Below are 22,587 nucleotides of genomic sequence, written 5' to 3'. Positions count from 1 at the left end.
TCAGTAGCTTAGTCGGTATAGGGTCTAACATACACTCACCTAAAGGATTATTAGGAACACCATACTAATACTGTGTTTGACCCCCTTTCACCTTCAGAACTGCCTTAATTCTACGTGGCATTGATTCAACAAGGTGCTGAAAGCATTCTCTAGAAATGTTGGCCCATATTGATAAGATAGCATCTTGCAGTTGATGGAGATTTGTGGGATGCACATCCAGGGCACAAAGATCCCGTTCCACCACATCCCAAAGATGCTCTATTGGGTTGAGATCTGGTGACTGTGGGGGCCATTTTAGTACAGTGAACTCATTGTCATGTTCAAGAAACCAATTTGAAATGATTCGAGCTTTGTGACATGGTGCATTATCCTGCTGGAAGTAGCCATAAGAGGATGGGTACATGGTGGTCATAAAGGGATGGACATGGTCAGAAACAATGCTCAGGTAGGCCGTGGTATTTAAACGATGCCCAATTGGCACTAAGGGGCCTAAAGTGTGCCAAGAAAACATTCCCCACACCATTACACCACCACCACCAGCCTGCACAGTGGTAACAAGGCATGATGGATCCATGTTCTCATTCTGTTTACGCCAAATTCTGACTCTACCATCTGAATGTCTCAACAGAAATCGAAATGTTTTTAGCGCGCAAAAAGTATTCTCGTCGCTTGATAAACTTAAGATTAAGCCACTGTAGTCACTTGGACTATATTAACGACCTCTTTAATAACTTTTCTGGGCCAGCAAGTTTCAGTCCCTTAGAAGTCTATGGAGGAGTGAGACAGCGCTCAGATTTAATCAAAAATATCTTAATTTGTGTTCCGAAGATGAACGAAGGTCTTACGGGGTTGGAACAGCATGAGGGTGAGTAATTACTGACAGAATTTTCATTTTTGGGTGAACTATCCCTTTAAAAGCAAATGATCTCCCTCTGCTTTGAACTTTGAGCATTGTAACTTTGCAGATGTTGTTTATGCTCAAACAACAACATTACACACTAACTCAAGTTAAAAAGTGAAATCATAATCAACCACCCCTTTAACAAATGATTAGGATATATAGAAAAATGTAGCATTGGTGCAATAGTATTTCCTAAGAGTCAGGAAGTAGGATATAAGGAAAGAAATACGTGGTCCCAATCTCTTTCAAAGATGGCAGATTCGCAATAGAACTTTTTAACCTTCTCTTTGAAACAAAATGTTTAAAAGAACCACTTCACAACTATTCTCAAAAGCAAGGAATTAACCACTGAGTGGAACCAAGATTAGTGTTAATATTGAATACTGACACCCTTGTGGCCTTAAATGACCTTGGGTTTTTTTTCTTTTTTTATTAAATACAAATTAACGTAAATCTAAAAAATAAAAATAAATAAAAAATCATTCTCCCAAACATTTAAATTCATTAAGTTCACTTCAGAAACTAAGTCACACAGGTTTGGATCAAAAATGAGTAAATTATTAAACTTATTTGTTTTTTTGTGGTGAAACTATAGACAGAATGGGAACTTGAACAGGACATTGGTGTTCTTTCACTAAGCCTTTAAACCTCATTTGTTAATTACTGTTTTACATCAACGTGAATACAGGAAGCCAAGCTTAAACAGAATTTTTTTTTATTTTCATGGATAAGTCCACATGAGTTGCATTCGATTCATGAAATAATCACACAATATGATCTCAGTTAAAAGCTTGATATCATTTTAACAAGTACTTGCCACAGACAAAAACTAAATACAGTGAAGCGCTCTATGGTGTGTATTCATGTTCAGCCACCATGATATAATTAGCATTAAACTCAAATATTGGCACAAAATTATAAATATTATTCTAAAAAGCCAACTCTTCATGGCAAAAGGTTTCAACACACCTGTTTTTTAGGTGACAAAGTAATGTAAAAGTCAACATTCATGAAGGTTGATGCCTGAGAATCAGCACTATATACACACACACACACACACTTTGGTTATAAACACCAATGCAAGAACTGCTCAAGTGTCTCAGGACCCTTGATGGTATAAAACATCAAAATATTTCCCCTGTATGTAAACCATAACAACCTTGATGTAAGCTTAATATGTACGAAAATGCAAAACTGACAAATATGGCGTACAGGTAAGGCATAGTTGTTAAGTGCATGTTGGCAGATCTTTAACAGAAAAAAAGAAGTGTGTGACACCTGATAACAGCAGATGAACAAACAAGACAAGTACTATTTCACTCAAAATTCAAGTTATAGAATGCTGTATATAAAAATACTACTGATACCTCTTGTCAGGCAGGACTGGCTGAAGTAAATTAGCAGAATTACAAGTCTTCCCAAATCAAATACATGTCAATTGTAAAATGTTGTGCAGTATGTGTGCAGTAAAAATAAAATGTTGAATGGGTATACACATACAATAACTGCATAACCATCATGAGATTTGTGCTGATTTTGTAGGCCTGAGTCTTAGATTTTTTTGTGGCTTTTCATGTAAAGATGTGAACTTCAATAACAAAAATGATTAATTATCAATCATATTCTGCCTCTTCTCGAGTTCATACACAATTATGTTTCTACTTGTATACAAAGATGCCATGACAGTATAATTCTGTCTGGAACATGGAAAAAGAATCAGATCATGTAACAACATCTACTAATACGTGCTCCAAAACATCAGAAAAAGTAAATGAAAGAGATAGTGACACTGAGTACAGTGATCACTCTAGTTAGCGCAGTCTCTCCTAAAGGGCAAGGCTTGCAGGTCAGGTCCTATGACATAATGCCACACCCACAGTTCATGTTGGCCAGGTCAGGGGCAGTGTTGCTGGTTCTGGCTGGATGAACAGCAACTGCATGGTACTGCTTGTGACCAGGATTCATAGCAGCTTAGCTAAACTGCTCCAGGTAGGCAGAGAGCAGAGACTGAGGAGGCAGGAACTCTTCCTGTTTGTTGACTACCTCAGTCTGTCGAGCACCATTACAGTCAGAGCCTGCAGAAAATCACACACATTAGTTTTTCCTTAGGTCATGTGCAAGAGATACTGGTAAAACTGAGTTTCTACATTTAGTTGTGAAAATACATTAAAATATCTACATTTTTGAGGGTCAATTTCATATTGCCAGTGGTGTTAAACTGCTATCCCAGGTTGTTAAAAACCAAACTACAGTTTACAGTTACACACTAGGGGTTGAACATATTAGTCGACTTTAATAATAATAATAATAAATTTTATTTATAATGCACTTTACATTTCAGCGAAATCTCAAAGTGCTACAGTAACAATAGGTTAAAAACAGTCCGAAAAATCACACAATAAATAACAATAAAACACCACAAAATTAAAATCAAAAACATGGGAGTTAAAAGGCCTGTTTAAATAAAAATGTCTTTAGACCCTTCTTGAAAACCTCCACGGTTTGTGGAGCCCTTAGGGACTCTGGGAGGGCATTCCAGAGCCGTGGGGCGACTGCCTGAAAGGCCCTATCTCTCATGGAGGAGAGTTTAGTCCTTGGTTGGTACAGGCAATTACAAGTTTGGTAATTACAAGGTACAAGTAATGGTCTGCCTTGACACTTTAAGCTTGACGTCGACTAGCTGATCATGGCCTAAAGAGGGCGTAACAGGATAAGAAATCTGTCCGTTTCGGATTATGACAAATAAATGCATACTCAGAGAGCGCTCCACAAGATATGTTTGATAATACCATCTGGATGCTCAAAATTGATCACATGAATGAATGTTTTAAACACCTTATAGTACAGGTAAGTCAATCGCTGTTCTAAACGACTGCTACATTATGCACACACAGACAGTAGCGCGCATGTCACGTTAAGATCACGCGCACACAGCACAGAAATATATTGTAAACTCTGTTCTGTGATTTATCAATAAAATAGTTTAGAAACTTAAAAGTTCTTGCATATATTTCTTAGTAACTCAAACCCACAGCTTCACTATTAGTAGAAAGACGATGCCAGGTACAATTTACACACAGTCGCTCTCTCTCACACTAATGCATTCATATAAATGTAATCTTTACTGTGCAACTTTTTCTATATCTGATTAAAAATGACCCAAAGACAAAAGATCTGATATAAAATAATCTGTTATGTAGGAGCGCTGTGTCATATACCATAGCTGTGCACAAGGCAACCTGCGTTCGAGTCTCAACTCGAGGTTCAGGCTTATTTGTTCATCAATGACGTCATTAGCGACTAGTCGACTCTACTTTCATCACATAAATGTCGGCTTTAAATAATCTTCAACCACTAGTACACACACACACACATATATATATATATATATATTAGGGCTGGGGGAATTAACGCGTTATTCTTTGCGATTAATTTGAGATGTTTAACGCGTAAAAAAAAAGAACTCAATTAACGCAGCACTCCGCTCCGTGTGTGTGTGTGTCGACGCGCTGCGCTCTCTGCTCAATGTTCCGCTCCGTGTTTGTGCTGCGCATTCTGCTCTGTCGTTAGCAGCCCAAACGCTCCAATCATGTACCAATCATGCACTGGAAAAGCAAAGTCCGCTCAAATAACGTGAAATTTCTCTGTAGTAGACTTCTGTTTGCAATAGCCCTACTGAGTTGGTATAGTCATGCTGGGCAACAATGGTAAAATGACCTGGTCTGATCACATGCTCTGGTAATAATAGCTTTGTAGGACTATATTTTATTTTTATAACTAGTAAAAAAAAAAAAAAAAAAATCTGTTAAATTGATTATGTTGATTGATTATTGAAAAATAAATAATATATTTCTGTGTTGTTTAATTTAATTAGGTGATTCTAAGTGTAAATACTGATGATCATAAGCTTGGGAGAAATGCAATTAATTGCAATTAATTAGTTAATTTTTTTTAATCGATTCCCAGCCCTAATATATATATATATACACACACACACACACACATATATAGTACCAGTCAAAAGTTTGGAAACATTACTATTTTTAATGTTTTTGAAAGAAGTCTCTTAAGCTCATCAAGCCTGCAGTTAAAAAAAAAAAAAAAAAAAAAAAGAAGTAATATTATGAAATATTATTACAATTTAAAATAAAGGTTCTCTTTTTTAATATATTTTAAAATGTAATTTATTTTTGTGATGCAAAGCTGAATTTTCATCAGCAAGTACTCCAGTCTTTGGTGTCTTATGATCCTTCAGAAATCATTCTAATATGATGATTTGATACTCAGTTATTATCAATGATGGAAACAGTTGTGCTGTTTAATATATTTTTTTTGGAATACTTTTTTCAGGATTCATTGATGAGTAAAACATTAACAGCATTTATTCATAAAAACAGCATTTATTCAAAATAAAAACATTTCTAACAATATAAATCGTTACCATCACCTTTTATCAATTTAATTTCTTAACCCTTAACTGTCACCGTCCCGTATACGGGACGCCTAACTTTACTTCCCTATATTACTATTTAATCCTAATCTAACTATGACAAACTATATATCGTTGGAAAGTTCTAAGACTCCTTAATAGATATTTAGGACTGTTTTTTTGTTATAAATTATGTAGGAACAGAAATAGATGAATTTATGACAAGAGTGCACCTCAAAAAATCTACATAATAACAGGAGTTCTGACCTTCGTCACAAAAAGTTGACGCACACACTTTTAATAATTGATATGTTGGTTTTTATGCTAAAATTTCATTAGAAAATATATAATCTAGTATTTGTCAATAAAAAATGATAAAATAATATTATCTTCTAAAAAGTATAATATATATATTATCCTCTAAAATATTGTATTATATTTTTTTATCGCTTTTTTATTATATTACATATTGTATTAGTTATCATAAATTAGGTATCATTTGAAAGCTTATGATCTCAGAATTCATCCTTTGAAAACTGTTTTGAAATTGGACATTGTATTACCATAGAAACGGTACTCTAAATTATTTTATCAGGCTCCTCCCCTTTTGGGCATCCTTATGTTTCATAATTTATGATCAAAATATTTTCTAATCTTGACAAAACACATATTGTCAGAAAGGTCTGAGTCTCAAGATTCCATATTTTGTGACAGAAGTGATATTTGGACAGAAATTTATTAATTTGTTATGGTAGAATGCATACAGTAAAATTCAATGGAATTCAATGACACCCGGTGGCTATTTTTGGTAATACGCCTAAACAAAATCTCATGGGAACTTCATTTTTTGTGATATCAACTTCAAATTTGGAACACAACTTGGTTAGATATTTGGCTTTTTTTTTATAGTAATTTTTTTGTAAAACATATTTTGTAAAATATATATTTTATATAAAATAAAAATATTAAATAAATTATATTTGATTTTATGTAAATTTAAACTTCCATAACTTTTTCATACTTTAATTTTTTGAAGTGCTTTCACTTCAGCAATAATCTGCTATTTTTTACCTTTAAAACAAGACCAAACTTAGGTCTATACTCCAAAGCATTCCTGAATTACAACCATTTAAGCTTGAATAGTGCATTTTAATGTCCATTCTCAAAAAGGGGGGTGACAGCTAAGGGGTTAAAAAAAAATAGTTATTGTTCCCAAACTTTTGAACGGTAGTGTATATTGTTACAAAAGATTTCTATTCTAAATAAATACAGTTCTTTTTAACTTTTTATTCATCAAATAATCCTGAAAAAAGTATCTCAGGTTATAAAAAAATATTAAGTAGCACAACTGTTTCCAACATTGATCATAAATCAGCATATTAGAATGATTTCTGAAGGATCATAAGACACCAAAGACTGGAGTACTTGCTGATGAAAATTCAGCTTTGCATCACAAAAATAAATGACATTTTAAAGTATATTAAAAAAGAGAACCATTATTTTAAATTGTAATAATATTTCATAATATTACTGTTTTTTTTTTTTTTTTAACTGCAGGCTTGATGAGCATAAGAGACTTCTTTCAAAAACATTAAAAATAGTAATGTTTCCAAACTTTTGACTGGTACTGTATGCATATATATATATATATATATATATATATATATATATATATATATACACACACACACACACAGGGCAGGACTTAAGGGGCTGGGGGCCCCTGGGCTTGAGGTTATAGCATAGTCAGAGTATGTTAAATAATTGTTATATAATACAATAAAATATAGGATGTGCTCTTTCTCAGTTGAGAGAAGATCAAAACCCTGAAATAACACTGAGAAATAAAGCCAGAGATAGTATTATAAAAATGTATTATCATATCTGTGTCCTCCTCTTATGTTAGATTCTTAAATTCACTGTATAAATTAAATCTGAATAAAAATACATGGTAAAGGCCTCATTATACTTCTGCGTTGAACTCCCGCCGTAGCTACGTCGTAGGCTGTGTGTAGCGCGCGTACCCTTCGGTGTACCCTGACGTGCACCTCTCCAAAAATGTAACAATGCGTCAACTCTACGCGGACGCAAGCGCTGTGATTGGTCTGCTAGGACTGCTCCCTCAGGTTTCACATGCTCCCTCTGCGCGCGTCAACGCAGACAAGACGCAGAAGTATAAATGAAAACCAACGCGTTGCCTACAGCGTAGAAGCTCCGGCATAGGTCCGACGCAGAAGTATAAATAAGCCTTAACACTTTATTTTACAGTGTCCTTGTTACATATGTAACATGTACTTACCATAGTAATAACAGTAAATTATGCATAATTACATGCAACTAACCCTCAAACAAATCCTAATCCTACCCTAACCCTATAGTAAGTACATGTAGTTAATTCATATTACTCAGTACTGAAATGTATAATTAAAGTGTAACAATGACACCTTAAAATAAAGTGTAACCACACTGTATGGCTACAATCAAATGAAATCACTATCAACAAAATCCAGAGATGGATTTTGCATGAATTATATTAAGAGATTAATGTTTTAAATATAAAATTTTTGTATAGCCAGTAGGTGGCGGCAAATGAGTGAGTTGAATCCTTAAATCAACAAATTCGTTTAAACTAAGTAATTTAACTTAGAAAACTGTATTTATAGCCTAATTGAATAATTTACTTATCTGAGGAACAAAACACTGCGATGCTCGGAGACGCAGTGGTTCTGCAGTTTGTTCTATTTCTTTAGCCGCTTTTCCAACGTAGGGCCGAATGTTGCGGTTCCAGTTGTATTTTTTACTTGAGCTTGGCTATTTGAGTGACGTAAACACAAATTAATAATAATATTAGCAGAAATGTCTGATCATCCTCCGTAATACGGTCACTATTTACATCTCATAGCGTCTGTAAACTCTTGCATCACTAAGGCAACGACTGACGCATTTGTATTAAATGCGCGTCCGAGTGAACTGTGTGCAAGCCACAAGAGAACACAATAGGCCTACACTATATTTTTCACTACAAAAAAAAAAAAAAAGTATTTTCCTCGCTTGATAAACTTAAGGTTGAGCCACTGTAGTCACTTGGACTATTTTAACAATGTTTGTACTAACTTTTCTGGACTGGCAGAATGAAATTGCCTAAAAGCCTATGAAGGAGTGAGACAGCTCTCAGATTTCATCAAAAATATCTTAATTTGTGTTCCGAAGATGAACGAAATCTTACGGGGTTGGAACAACATGAGGGTGAGTAATTTTGGGTGAACTAACCCTTTAAAAAACAACACATTTCAGTGCTAGAACGCCTCTTGTTTGACAAACGAATGAAATGAATGCCCTGCTAGTTAACTGGAGATGTTTTATTTATTTGTATTAGGTACATCCATGCCGCAAGTCGTTTCAAAAAGTGGTGTGGACAATATCGACCCTGGCAAAAACCCATATTGCTCCACGACGTGTCAACGATGGTCGTTTTAGGCCAGGTGGTATTTATAGCATAGGCTTTACATTCTAGAGAGCATTTGATTGGCCAGAAGATGTGATGAGAAGCTGAAGTCCACGGTGACGTCATTAAAATCGAAAGCGGAAGAGAGGGACTGTAAGATTTGAATGTTTATATCTCCTAAATGAGAATTTTGTCATTGGTTTGGAACACACCAGCTTATTCATAACCTTAAACCTATCATATTCATACTAAAAGCTAAAAAACAAATTTTGATTTCAGGGGGCCTTTAATGGAGCTGTTTAAAGTAGCCACTTGCTCACAAATTAATCAGAGCAGACGCGATTCAATAAGTGTATCCTTTTTCTATGTCAAGGGGATGGAAAGGCGTAGCGCCAAACATTAGTCCCAAACTGATGAGGAATAACTTCTTGCGGTGTGTAGATCCAAAAGGAACACAAAAATCAGAAAAAAACACTGAGGTAGAAGGGGAAGAAAAAGTGGACATTCGACCCATGAGAAGGAAAAGGATATACAAGACCTAAGTCTAGTGTTTAACTTATCCAAAGTCTCTTTAGGCACTGAAGAGGAGCAACTGCTGACCAAAGGTCTGTCTTATGTTCATCCTACACCTACCGATCCTTTTCAACTTTAAACTGAGATGTTTAAATTGTATAGATCAATCAAACTTAAGTATTTTTTTCATAAAGACAGTTCATAAATCAATCGGAGTTAACATTTCTGACTAATGATTTTCCTGTGATGCCTTTTATGCTCTACCTAAGGTACATAAATCTATGAATAAGCCCCCGGGGCGCCCTATTGTAGCTTCCAATGAATGTTTACTGGAACCTATATCACAGTATGTAGATGTATCTTAAGACCTTTGGTTGAACATCTCCCCTCATATCTAAAAGACACTGGTGATTTCTTGATGCAATTATCTGGAATTAATATAGAAGTGGAAGAATCCAATAATATATTTTTCACAACTATGGATGTGGTCTCATTATACACTTCCTCATAGGAAAGGTTTAGTGGCGATGAAACATTTCTTAAATCAAAGAACTGAGAAACATGGGTTCTAAATTTTCTCTGGATTATGCTTGCCTATTTATGGGATATTTAGAAGAGAGATACATCTAGAATAATAACCATTTTTAGATAATATTGTTATGTGGAAGAGATATGTGGATGATGTATTTGCTATCTTTAGGGGCTCAAGACATCTTTTTGATGAATTCGTTGAGTATTTGAATAATTTAGTGGATTCTATTAAGTTCACTTTGGAAACTTATTCCCATTCTGTCGTTTTCCTTGATACTAGGGTTATATTTGAATCCGGTACGTTATCAACCTCTTTATATTCCAAACCAACGGGTAAAAATAGTATTCTCCATAGAGCAAGCGGTCATCCATCTTATTTTTAAAAAGGGCTACCCTATACCCAACTTCTTCGACTGAAGCGTATATGCAGTGTAGAATCAGATTTATTATGTGATGTGATCCAGTGGGCGAGAGTCTTTTTGCGGATCCGCCTCTTTTTTCACATTATAGAGCGAGAAACATTAGAGACTATTTGGTCAAATCCGACACCTTCATAAAGACTAGTCCTGATGGACGTATAAACAAGGACACTGGTTTCTTTCCCCGTCTTAAGTGCGTGGCATGTAGACACATCCGTAGAAAGTGTTTTTCCTTTTGTAGTAGCATAACGAACCGTACAGATTAAACAATTTGTTACATGCACTTCTACCAATGTGATTTACCTATTATCTTGTTCATGTGACAAACAATAGGTAGGCAAGACAAATAGACAAATTAAAACACGTATCATTGAACATATGAGCACTATCAGAAGGAAAGTATCAGAAATCTCCAGTTGCACGTCATTTTAATGAGATCTCGGAATTAAATTTTGTAATTATAGAATATGTAACACAGTCGTGTAGGGGTGGTAATTTGGAGCGGAGATTTTTGCAGAGGGAATGTAAATGGATTTTTGACCTAAAATATCTATATCCTTTGGGCATGAATGAGGAATATACTCTCAATTGTTTTCTATAAATTTTGTTTCATTATGTATTTCAATGTCTAATCGTGTGACATGTAGGGATGATGATAATAATCTTTTGTGGTATTCAATAATGGGAATGAGAATATTTACAGTCAGATAAAAAAAAAAACATAATTCAAAGTTTTGAATCTGGATCAGAAATAGAACAATCTGGATTGTTGTGATATGTATAATTATGTAGACTATTGATGTAAATATTTTTATATGGGATAATATCAGATTCCCGTATGTTACATGGATTACGGTAATAAGTTTGTAAATTACCGCAGGTGTATGCTGGGTAACACATGGCACTGATGAAGGGCTGAAACCGAGAACGTTTTGCGCACCTTGCACTTTTTTGCACTTTTTCACTTTATTTGTGGCCTCTGGACAATAAAATCCTGTGAGCTATTTGGCCTATATTTGTGTGCGGATCTTTTTTCAGATTTTTGAGTTCCTTCTTCTGTGTGAAATAATTATAAATACCAGTTTATGTGGTTTGATTATGGCCTCTAAGATAGCCCCGGCTGGCCCGTTTATAGCCCTCGCGTGTACTGGCTCGACAGTGGAAATGCGGCTAATAATTTCTGAATGGCATATAACCGTACAAATCAAACAAACATAAACAGGCAAAGGCGGGGCCCCCTACTAGACGGAGCCCGTGGGGTGCAGCCCAGTCAAGCCCAATGGTAAGTCCGGCCTTATATACACACAATCATGTGAAAGAGAAAGAACACTCTTTTGAATTCTATGGTTTTTACGGGATATAATAAAAGGTACAAATAAGTACACCCTTACTGCTTTCATAGGAATTAAGAGGGTAAGTAGTAGTCAGGTGCTGCCAATCAAATGTCTTTGATTAATTGATCATTAGCAATTGTGATCAACTCTATAAAAGCAGACGTTTTGGCAGTTTGCTGGTTTGGAGCATTCAGGCGTGTGTTAACACAATGCCAAGGAGGAAAGACATCAGCAATGATCTTAGAAAAGCAATTGTTGCTGCCATCAATATGGGAAGGGTTATACGGCCATTTCCAAACAATTTTAAGTCTACAGGTAGGAAGATTATTCACAAGTGGAAACATTCAAAACAGTTGTCAATCTTCCCAGGAGTGGATGTCCCAGCAAATTCACCTAAGGTCAGACCATGCAATGCTGAGAAAAACTGCAAAAAAAAAAAAACAAGAACTACACCTCTTTACAGGCCTCAGTTAACATGTTAAAGTTCATGAAAGTACAATTATAAAAAGACTGGAAAAGTATGGCATGTTTGGAAGGGTTGCCAGGAGAAAGCCTCTTCTTTCTAAAGAACATGGCAGCACGGCTTAGGTTTGGAAAGTTGCATCTGAACAAACCACAAGACCTCTGGAACAATGTCCTCTGGACAGATGAGATGTTTGGCCACAATGCACAGTGCCACGTTTGGCGAAAACCAAACACAAACACCTCATAACAATGGTCAAGCACGGTGGTGGAAGGGTAATGATTTGGGGTTGTTTTGCAGCCACCGGACCTGGGCATATTGCAGTCTTTGAGTCGACCATGAACTTGCTATCCCAAAGTATTCTAGAGTCAGATGTGAGGCCATCTGTCCGACAGCTAAAGCTTGGCCGAAATTGGGTCATGCTACAGGACAATGATCACAAGTACACCGGGAAATCTAAAACAGAATGGCTGAAAAAGAAAAGAATCAACGTGATGCAGTGGCCCAGTCAAAGTCCAGACCTCAACCCGATTGAAATGCTGTGGCGGGACCTCCAGAGAGCTGTGCATAAAAAAATGCCTGCAAACCTCAATGAACTGAAACAACATTATAAGAAGAGCCGTAAAACCATAGAATTCAAAATGGTGTCCTTTCTTTTTCACTTGACTGTATATACAATGAGTTTGTGAAAGTGTTTGACCTTAAGAAACTAGAATTCACACCAGCCTCATAAGAAAATAGCCATAAATTGCCAACGTCTGAATGAAGTAATAAAGTTCACTCACTAGCAGAGGTCAGATCCATGTACTGGCAGATGGCATGAAGGAGCAGTCGCTCATAACTGAAGAAACACAGACACATCTGAATCAAAACATGGTATTCTACTGATATACTAACATTATTGCTTTTGATGTCTCACGCAACATGCATGTTTAATAGTTAGTGGTGGTCTGAATTAGTCTGTGAAGGTGAGAGATGCATTAACGGTGGTAATTTGTGCACCTGCTGCTGAGTTTGGTAATGTAAATTGAGTGTGGATGTGCCATGAAGAATCCCAGCAAATCAGACTCCAGACCCTCCAACACTCCCTTAAACAAAAGAAAATGGATGAACAGATATCAGACAGAAAAAAAGGGAATGATAGGACAAGAGAAAGGGATATAGGGGGAATACTTGTTTAAAAGTCAAAAATCAAATAATTAACAAAGAGCATCACCATGGGAATCTGTTTGCGTCTCAGTGTCGCACGCAGCCTTCGATCAATCCTCTGGAAACATTCCTGAGCCCTGACAGCAGGATTTACTGCACAAAGGATAGGAGAATGATCTTCACAAATATGTCAATCACTGAATTAATAAAGATTATTAGTGTAATTCTTCATGTTGGAATACTTCAAATCCCTAGATTAACGGCAGAGACACCCATAAGTAAATCATGCATAAGTTCACCTATACAGAGTGCAAATACTGTGGCACTATCGTAACATTGCTCTGTTTGTTTGAATGTTCCGACACGTCCTGACTTCTGGCTCAACCAGTGCCTGAATTTAGGGCAGAGTGGGGTGGGGGGTATCACGCGAGAAGTATCATAGAACAAAACCGATGTTTTCCCGAATATCAGCACCTTTGCAAATGTAAGATTCATTTTATAACGACAATTTAAATGAATTTTAAACACAGTATTGTCCATTTTGACTGTTCGTTCTCTATTTCACGAACAAAAATAGTTCCGAACAAAGGAGAACAGTTGCATCTCCCAGCAACATACAGAGAGGTGTTTTGTTCGTGAATGGATCAGCCAGTTTGAACAAATCAGTGAATAAAATTATTCTTTGACTCACTTATTAAGACTTGCTGCCACCTACTGGCGGTTTCAGTTTCATATAAAAGCATCATATACAGAAAAGTAGCCTATCATTTCATTTTTTCAATTCATATGTTTCAGTATGTAATTAACTTTTTAATGTAATTGTTAAAGTAGGCTAATTATGAGAGGCTAATGATGAGAGTTACTTTTTTTTTTTTTAGCTTGAGCACCTGCTCCCCAAAATGTCTGTGCACGGCCCTGATCTTAAGTCTCTAAAATGCGAACTGTACAAAACTTAAATGCTTAAGTGCAGTTTAGAGCCATAGATTAAGGGGGCTAAGGGCAACAGACAGCATGTGAAGTACAAATGCCTCCCTGGCATGCAAAGTAGTGGTCTACACTAAAGTGAATACGTCAAGCATAAACAAGTCTTAAGATGTGTGTGGTATAATAAACTGATGTGCAACCCTCTCTCTTATTGGATGCAAAGTGAGTTTGTGTGATTAAATTATGTCAGACCCTCTCTTTGGTCTTTATGGCTTTTAGAGTGGGTCCTCTGAGCCTCCTCCTCCAGCAGAGCCAAGAGTCGCTCTTGCTCCTCCCCAGAACGATTCATAAAATCACTCCAGTACTGAGAGACATGAGAGAAAGATTTAAAGAATTCAAAATATCCCTTAACTGAGAGCAGTTAAAGAAACATTCTTTACCTCCACATAGTTTCCATTAGAGCAGGCTTCAGTGAAGATGGTGGGCGAGGCTGTTTCATGCCCTTCACCATCCTCTTTAGAGCATTCGTCCCGTTCCAAAAGATTGTTCAGAAAACGAGCTACACAGAAGCAGAGTTTGCAAAATGTTACAAAATGTTACAAAATCATGACTAAACTTTTTTCTCTCCATTAACTGTAAAAATCCAGTGAGATTTTTGTATGTACAACAAGTCTGACAACAGCCTGTATGCTGTTTTCAACGCAAAGGGTTTAAAGCGCATTAGGCTATTTATTACCATATATTTACTTCAAGTGCCAAAAACTTTTCACAGTATTGTAGCTTCACAGGTTGGTCGCAGTGTCTTGGAGACATTGCCACAGTTCTTCTGGATTTAGTCTGTCTCAGTTTTTTGTTTCTTGTATTCCCAGATGGACTCGATGATGGTGAGATCAGATCTCGAGATCTCTGTCAATTGGCATTGAATTATAAATATACATTATTATTATGAAAATACCTGGGATGGCTTTAAAGGGTTAGTTCACCCAAAAATTAAAATTATGTCATTAATGACTCACCCTCATGTCGTTCCAAGCCCATAAGACCTCCGTTCATCTTCGGAATACAGTTTAAGATATTTTAGATTTAGTCTGAGAGCTTTCTGTTCCTCCATTGAAAGTCAATGGACGGCATACTGTCCATGTCCAGAAAGGCAATACAGACATCATCAAAGTAGTCCATGTGACATCAGTGGCTCAATCTTAAGTTTATCAAGCGACGAGAATACTTTTTGTGCGCAAAAAGTAAACAAAAATAACGACTTTATTCCACTATTCATTTCCTTCTCTCTAGGCCTCGAGTGAGTTCACGTAGTGTTTTTGCGTAGCGCGTCTGTGTTGTACGTCACACGCATCACACATGACCAGCGTCAGCCAATAGTGAGCCTACGTGTGACGTACAACATAGACGCGCTGCGCAAAAACATTATGTGAATTAGCTCGAGGCCCAGAGAGAAGGAAATGAATAGTGGAATAAAGTCGTTATTTTTGTTTACTTTTTGTGCACAAAAAGTATTCTCGTCGCTTTATAAACTTAAGATTGAGCCACTGATGTCACATGGACTACTTTGATGATGCCTTTATTGCCTTTCTGGACATGGACAGTATGCCGTCCATTGACTTTCAATGGAGGAACAGAAAGCTCTCGGACTAAATCTAAAATATCTTAAACTGTGTTCCGAAGATGAACGGAGGTCTTACGGGCTTGGAACGACATGAGGGTGAGTCATTGATGACATAATTTTCATTTTTGGGTGAACTAACCCTTTAAGAACACAGATAAACCAATGGTGTGTTAATTCTCCATGTTTAATCAGTCAAAATCTATCTGCGTTTTATTCAGCTACAGATCGCTGGATGTCTTTGTCCATAGGGATTTCCTGGAACTCATTACTCTTGAGTCTCACTTGTGGACTTTCTGCGCGAGGGTGCCCTCTGGCGTCGAGTATGAATGAATAATAAATTAAATGGGAGTTTAGCGCTCAATAATGCTCACATCGTCCTGTTTTGTGTAAAAATAGAAAATATTTGACTGCTCTCTAAAGATATTTGAAGTATAGTTTTTATCCAAATGAGCACACTTTTGGACTACAGGGATGTAAAAAATAATAAAACACTTAATAATGGTTATTCGCCATTATATTGCCAGTATATTGCGATATCCCTAATTAACACGATAACGATACTTAATTTTTTTAATATCACGGTTATCGTCAATTCCGATATATCCCGACACCCCTAGTATCATGATTCCAATCAAAATAATCAATGTTTTAATGCCCCACACATTGGTGTATATCACCTCCTTATAGCATGCATCGTATACTTGTTATATTAATCAGAGCATAAAGGGAAACAAACTGCCAGTTCACTCTGATCATGCAAATTAATCAGCTTACAAACAAGCCAAACTCGAGAGGTGTGACCTCCACAGAAGTTAAAGTGCACTCGTAGTGACCCTCCCTCTCTTCTTTCTTCTTCTGGTTGCTGTTCGTGTGAACTGGAGACATCCAGTCTGACCACGGGACCTTTCCCCCGGTGCCCAGCCGTAGGTGACTCAAGGTACAATCAGCCCTACTGTAACTTTCTCGACCATAAGCGAGTCAGACTAACACGGCAAGTTCATCTCTTTATTCAACCTGGAAGAATTTGATTGCAACTTCACCACCATCAAACTACTGAACCATCAAGACTTTTTCCTGAGACTGCTTCTGGACGCTTGTTCAACAGCTAAGGCATTGCAAGAATATCGTACATTTAAGTAAATCAATTATAAGAGATTATAAATTTAGTATAAGCTGAAGACTGATGGTTTTGATAAGGTGGAACTGGGCCCAGTTCCCCGATAACGCTCACTCTTAGCGCGCTAAGAAGACTCGAAAGATATATCTTACCAAAGTTGTTTATGTTCCTAAGTGTGTTCCCCGAAGTGTCCCTTAGGAAGCTTCTTAACACGCTGCCTCTTACGTTCGACGTTACAAAGACGCTGTCCCACGTGAAGGTGCTGAATTAGTTGGCATTGATTGCTCAGGAATCGATTTTCCACTTCACGCGAAGGTGCATTACGGCGTTAAGAAAGACAACAAGTTCTATGCAAATGAAACATTCCTCAAATTATTCAAGTAACATTTATTTTAACATAGTTTAAGTTATCAGTAAAATATAGACTATTAATTAAATTATCAAATTGTCAGTAATATGTTCACACAATATGTTGTGACGGGTAGACGAACCGAGTATCCCTCGCTAATCATCCACCCTCCTTATCCCGTTGTGCCACTTGTGCCACTTCTTGACATGGGTTGAACGACTTCTAAAAATTATGTAGGCCTAATACACTTTTATATTAATGGTAAGGTACTTTACAATCAGAATTGATTGGCAAGCAGCTGCAGTTACTTCTGTTTAATGCGGTATTGATTGCCATTGGTTAATGTTTTCAATAAAAAGCAACCTATCTACAATGAACAGAGAGAGAGAGTTAGATACAGAATATGGTGGGGAAGTAACGTAAAAAAGGGCACCAAGCTTCTCGTCAGAGGAACTTGAAGAATGTCAAAAGGGCTTAAGTTTTACAGAATAAAACTCCGCGGCCGGCGCCGTCTTTGATTAAATACAAGGACACGCTTTAATGACATTACGAAATAGCCTAGGCTAATTACCACCATATTAGTTCTGATACCAAATAGAGCTTCATAAATAGGCCTGTATCCATTGCGAACATATTTTATTATTAGTCTTAAAATGTCCATAACATAAAATCATTGTTGAGCCACAATATTGTCAGCATACCATAGTTTGACTTGTACTGCGCTCCGCTGATTTCTAAAGACTGCTGCACAGTGGCGCCGACTAGCGTCTTGAGCTCAAACAACGCTAAGAAAGAGCTTACGAATGGTCCAGACCAACCTTACGAAAGTGTGACTTACAGAAGATATACTTAGCGTACGAACGTGTTGGGAATCGTGCCATAACGTTAAGAGAGAGGATAAGGAATGGGTTAAGAACTACTTAGCGATAAGAACGTTTTGGGGAACCGGGCCCTGACTGTTATGTGTGGTTACGTTCCCATAGATTAATTTCATAGTTTAATTCACTTTCATTTTCTATTATACCCATGTATGCATGATTGCGTGTACGTGTATGTTTAGACTTGTGTGTTCGTGATTTAGTTAAAAAAAACTGTGCACATTAACATGAGTATTGATTCTGTGATCCCTGCTTGCAAATCAAAGTGTCTTTAAAGATGTGATTGCAGCTACATGTTTTTGAATAGCACTGTACCCAGAAAGAAAGAGTTATTTTTCAGTGGCTATGAAAAATATCCTTTCTGAGAGTTGATAGACGTTTAATACTTGTGTTGGCTGGATGAACAGGTTAATTGATTGTAATATTAATTATAATTAAATATTCATATTTCCCTTTTGAGCTAATTTACCACAATATATATATATATATATATATATATATATATATATATATATATATATATATATATATATATATATATATTTCCAAACATTCTTTTTGCCATTAATTGTAATAATCCAATGAGATTTGTGTATGCACAAGAAGTCTGACAACAGCCGGTATGATCTGATCTCACCATCATCGAGTCCGTCTGTGATTACATGAAGAAACAGAAAAAACTGAGACAGACTAAATCCAGAAGAACAGCGGGAATGTCTCCGAGACGCTTGAAGAAACCTTCCTGCAAAGCTACAGCACTGTGATAAGTACTGGCACTTGTGTTAAAATGCTGTAAAGTGAGAATGCTTTCAAAAATAAAATCACAAATTTAATTTATTTATGATTTAACTTCTATTAATTAATTCAAATCAATATATGGTGTAACGACCCTTTAAAACGACTTTTGTCCAGGTACACTTGCGCATAGTTTTTCAGGTAGCTTTGCAGGAAGGTTTCTTCAAGTATCTTGGAGACGTTCCCGCAGTTCTTCTGGATTTAGTCTGTCTGGGGGGGTATTAACATGCCTAAGACTTTTGCACAGTACTGTATATATACACACACACAAACTGGCCACTTTATTAGGTACACCCCTATCAAGTGCACGTTAACGCAAACATCTATGCAGGATGAAAGAAGAGCAGAAGAGCATCTCTGAACGCACAATTCATTGAACTGAAGATGGGCAGATGGGCTACAGCAGCAGAAGACACACCAGGTGCCACTGCTGTCAGCTAAGAACAGGAAACTGAGCCTGCAATTCGCAAGGGCTCATCAAAATTGGACAATAGAAAATTGGAAAAACGTTGATTGGTCTGATGAGTCTGAACTTCTGCTGCGACATTCAGATGGTAAGGTCAGAATTTGACGTAAACAACATGAAAGCATGGACCCATCCTGCCTTGTATCAACGGTTCAGGCTGGTGGTGGTGGTGTAATGGTGTGGGGGATATTTTCTTAACAAAATGTGTGCCCCTTAGTACCAGTTGAGCACTGTTTAAATGCCACAGCCTAAATAAGTAATACCTTACTGACCATGTGCATGTCTTTATTATGACCACAGTGTACCCATCTTTTGATGGCTGCTTCTAGCAGAATAACGTGCCATGTCACAAAGTTCAAACAATTTCAAACTGTTTTCTTGATCATGACAATGATGTCACAATTTACTCGAATGGCCTCCACAGTCACCAGATCTCAATCCAGTAGAGCACCTTTGGGATGTGGTGGAATATGGTCAATATGCACCAAAATCCCTGAGGAATGTTTCCAGCACCTAAGGAAGAACTAAGGCAAAAGGGGGTCCAACCCGGTACTAGCAAGGTGTACCTAATAAAGTGGCTGGTGAGTGTTTATCAGTTCATGCATTCCCTGGGAATCGAACCCATGCATTTGGAGCTGCTCTACTGATTTAGCGTTGCTTAGCTAAATTTCACAGGCAAATTTCCGTCCGTTCAATAGGAATCCATGCACTGTGGAGTTTCGTGTGAGGGTGAATTTTCAGTTCAAAGCAAATTCACATCACTGACCAACAGACAGCTACTTGGTTTGAACAGTGCTTCATACATTCAAATATCACTAATGTAACCACACCTTAATTCTAAAAATGTTTGAACTATGAGTGCCATGTTACAGTCATAAACCATCATAGACTTTCACTATAAAGGAAAAGAGCAGCGTGATCATTCTGCAAAACTTCTAATGTGTTCCACAGAAACAAGGTGTATTTGAAATGACATTAGGCAGTAGGGTGAGTGTGAGTAGGGTGAGAATGATGACAGAATGTTCATTTTAAACATTTCCTGTGCAGTATATAATAAATAAAAAAGTAAATAAAATAAACATAAATAATGAAGAATTCAAACATCACAGCAAGACTCACTGTTTTCCTGTCGTTGCAGACTCTTCCTGCCCTTGGCTCTGGGAGTGAGGTCAGAGTTCCGGATGGCCTGGTTAATAAAGAACTGCTTCTTTTTGGCTGGAGAAACTCGTTTTGCAGGAGAGTTGGGTAGAGATGAGCAGCGTCGCTCATTTAGGCTGAAAGACAAACAGGAATCAGATTTGTCTTGATTCACTGAACTATTCTCACAAAGGGTTTACTCCATAGTCACAAACATGAGTCACAAAATTTGCTCCTATACGAATTTACGGAATAAAATTTACTTTAAATCTGTCACAATGTTTTAGTGGATTTTAAGGTAGTTTTCCACATTGCACTGCTGTAGTGAATCTACAGACCCTTCTATGGAGACCCACTGTTGTGCTTTTATTTATAGCTCTAGCCACAGGCCAGATGCTTTACCATGGAAGTAGGTCACAGCTTATCTCTGCAAAAACATATGCAAACTTTAGTTGTCTATTTTACTATTACCATAAAATGTTTATTTGTTGTGAATAAGCTGCCCAGGATAACTTACAGAGAACCCAGTAACTTAAATAGTACATTATACATTTATACTAAATAACATACAGACACGAAATCAGATCAGATGCGAAAAACGGTTTTTATTCTAGCAGTTTATTTAGAAATGTCGGTTATTTCCACCTTAGTTTACTTTCCTTAATTTAATTATAACCCTACATTTTATTCTGTGTGTATATAATGACCTTTCATTTAGCTGAGGAGCGCAACATTCATTTATTTGACATTAACAATCATTACATTGCTACCACAGTTTTAAACAAGTACATCACTTATTATTAGTTCATTCATGTAAAACATTAGATGCAACGAAGACTTGAGAGACGTAACATTATCTGACGTTTGTTTTTAATGAGTTTGGCCGGCTAACAAAAACAATTGACGTGTATGTGCTGAGACAAATAGGAGCATTAGCTACCGGCTACAAGCTAAAAATACACTTACATTACATCCTGTTCCTCATTGTTATTGCTATTTAACACAACCATCTCAGAGTCTTCTCACAAATAAACACGACAGAGACACAAACAAAGAATTTTATAAGGAGAAAAGGTCCAGAACAGCTGGCGTTAGCCGCGATGGCTAAAAGCTAGTGATAGAGAGATTGGGCAGGGCTTGGGAAACCCTGACATTTTCAGCCAATAAATATCCTTATAAAGCTTCCTTCGACCTGACAGAAGTCAAAAGACCTAATATAATATAATATAATATAATATAATATAATATAATATAATATAATATAATATAATATAATATAATATAATATAATATAATATAATATAATATAATTTTAGGTTAACATTTATATGGTCGTTTAAGGAAAAGTGTGTATCATGTGATTGGTAACCATGTTCAGTTGAAGTTTTTATTTTGTAGACAAGTTAGAAGTTATAGACAAGTTAGACAAGACGAGTTAAGTACAAATACTGAATATATTGTTTCAACGTGGTCGAAATGCTGCATGCATAATTATAAAAGAATAATCAATTTATACTAATATATGTAGTTATTCTATGACATGTTACGGTACTGCCATGGTATTAGGCCTATATATAACTTTATATCAAGATCTGACTAGAAATGTTTTTATTAATTCTGACAATTTTATATAAAACGAATATTTAGCAAGTCTAAACAATCAATGAGTACTAACTATCTGTACAAAAATGATTTATTATTCAGATTTAGATAAATAATATTTTCATGTTGTTGTTTTTTCCAACAAAGATTACAAATTATACATTTTGCTTTAACGGTAAGTTGTAAAGTCTCCGCAGTGTAAAAAGTGAGATATGGTCAGAGACCATGATGATGGTGTTGGTGGAGGAAACTGTTGAGTGACTACAGTAAAAGACAGCTGTCATTTACCAGAGCCACTTTCATCCCCATTTCCGGTGCCAGACAGTAATCATCCATAAAAGCAAGCCTAAAAATATCCTCCACAAACATAATTTCCCCTGACGTGTAACTTTTAAGAAACAAGACAAAGTCACTTAGTGTAACAGAAAGCATTCTTCAATCTTCTACTGCCAGATTGGTTTATAGTTTATGACAAAAAGATACACTAGCTATATATATATATACACATATATAT

The 22,587-nt window shown here is 36.5% G+C and overlaps 1 protein-coding gene across 1 annotated transcript; it reads right to left on the bottom strand.

Annotated features, from left to right (window-relative positions):
• Window positions 1-1,601: 1,601 nt before the first annotated feature.
• r3hdm4 (R3H domain containing 4) lies at window positions 1,602-21,613 on the bottom strand. Its single transcript, XM_081357889.1, has 8 exons — window positions 21,438-21,613; window positions 20,454-20,608; window positions 14,549-14,667; window positions 14,361-14,472; window positions 13,252-13,337; window positions 13,038-13,123; window positions 12,821-12,876; window positions 1,602-2,976 (listed from the first exon to the last, which is right to left on the bottom strand). The coding sequence occupies exons 1-8, from the start codon at window positions 21,479-21,481 to the stop codon at window positions 2,873-2,875; spliced, it is 762 nt and encodes a 253-aa protein (XP_081214015.1). The 5' UTR covers window positions 21,482-21,613; the 3' UTR covers window positions 1,602-2,872.
• Window positions 21,614-22,587: the final 974 nt, after the last annotated feature.

Source organism: Scardinius erythrophthalmus (genome assembly GCF_964197995.2).
Source record: "Scardinius erythrophthalmus genome assembly, chromosome: 25".
NCBI classification, from domain to species: domain Eukaryota; kingdom Metazoa; phylum Chordata; class Actinopteri; order Cypriniformes; family Leuciscidae; genus Scardinius; species Scardinius erythrophthalmus.
This window is presented reverse-complemented; position numbering and strand designations above follow the sequence as displayed.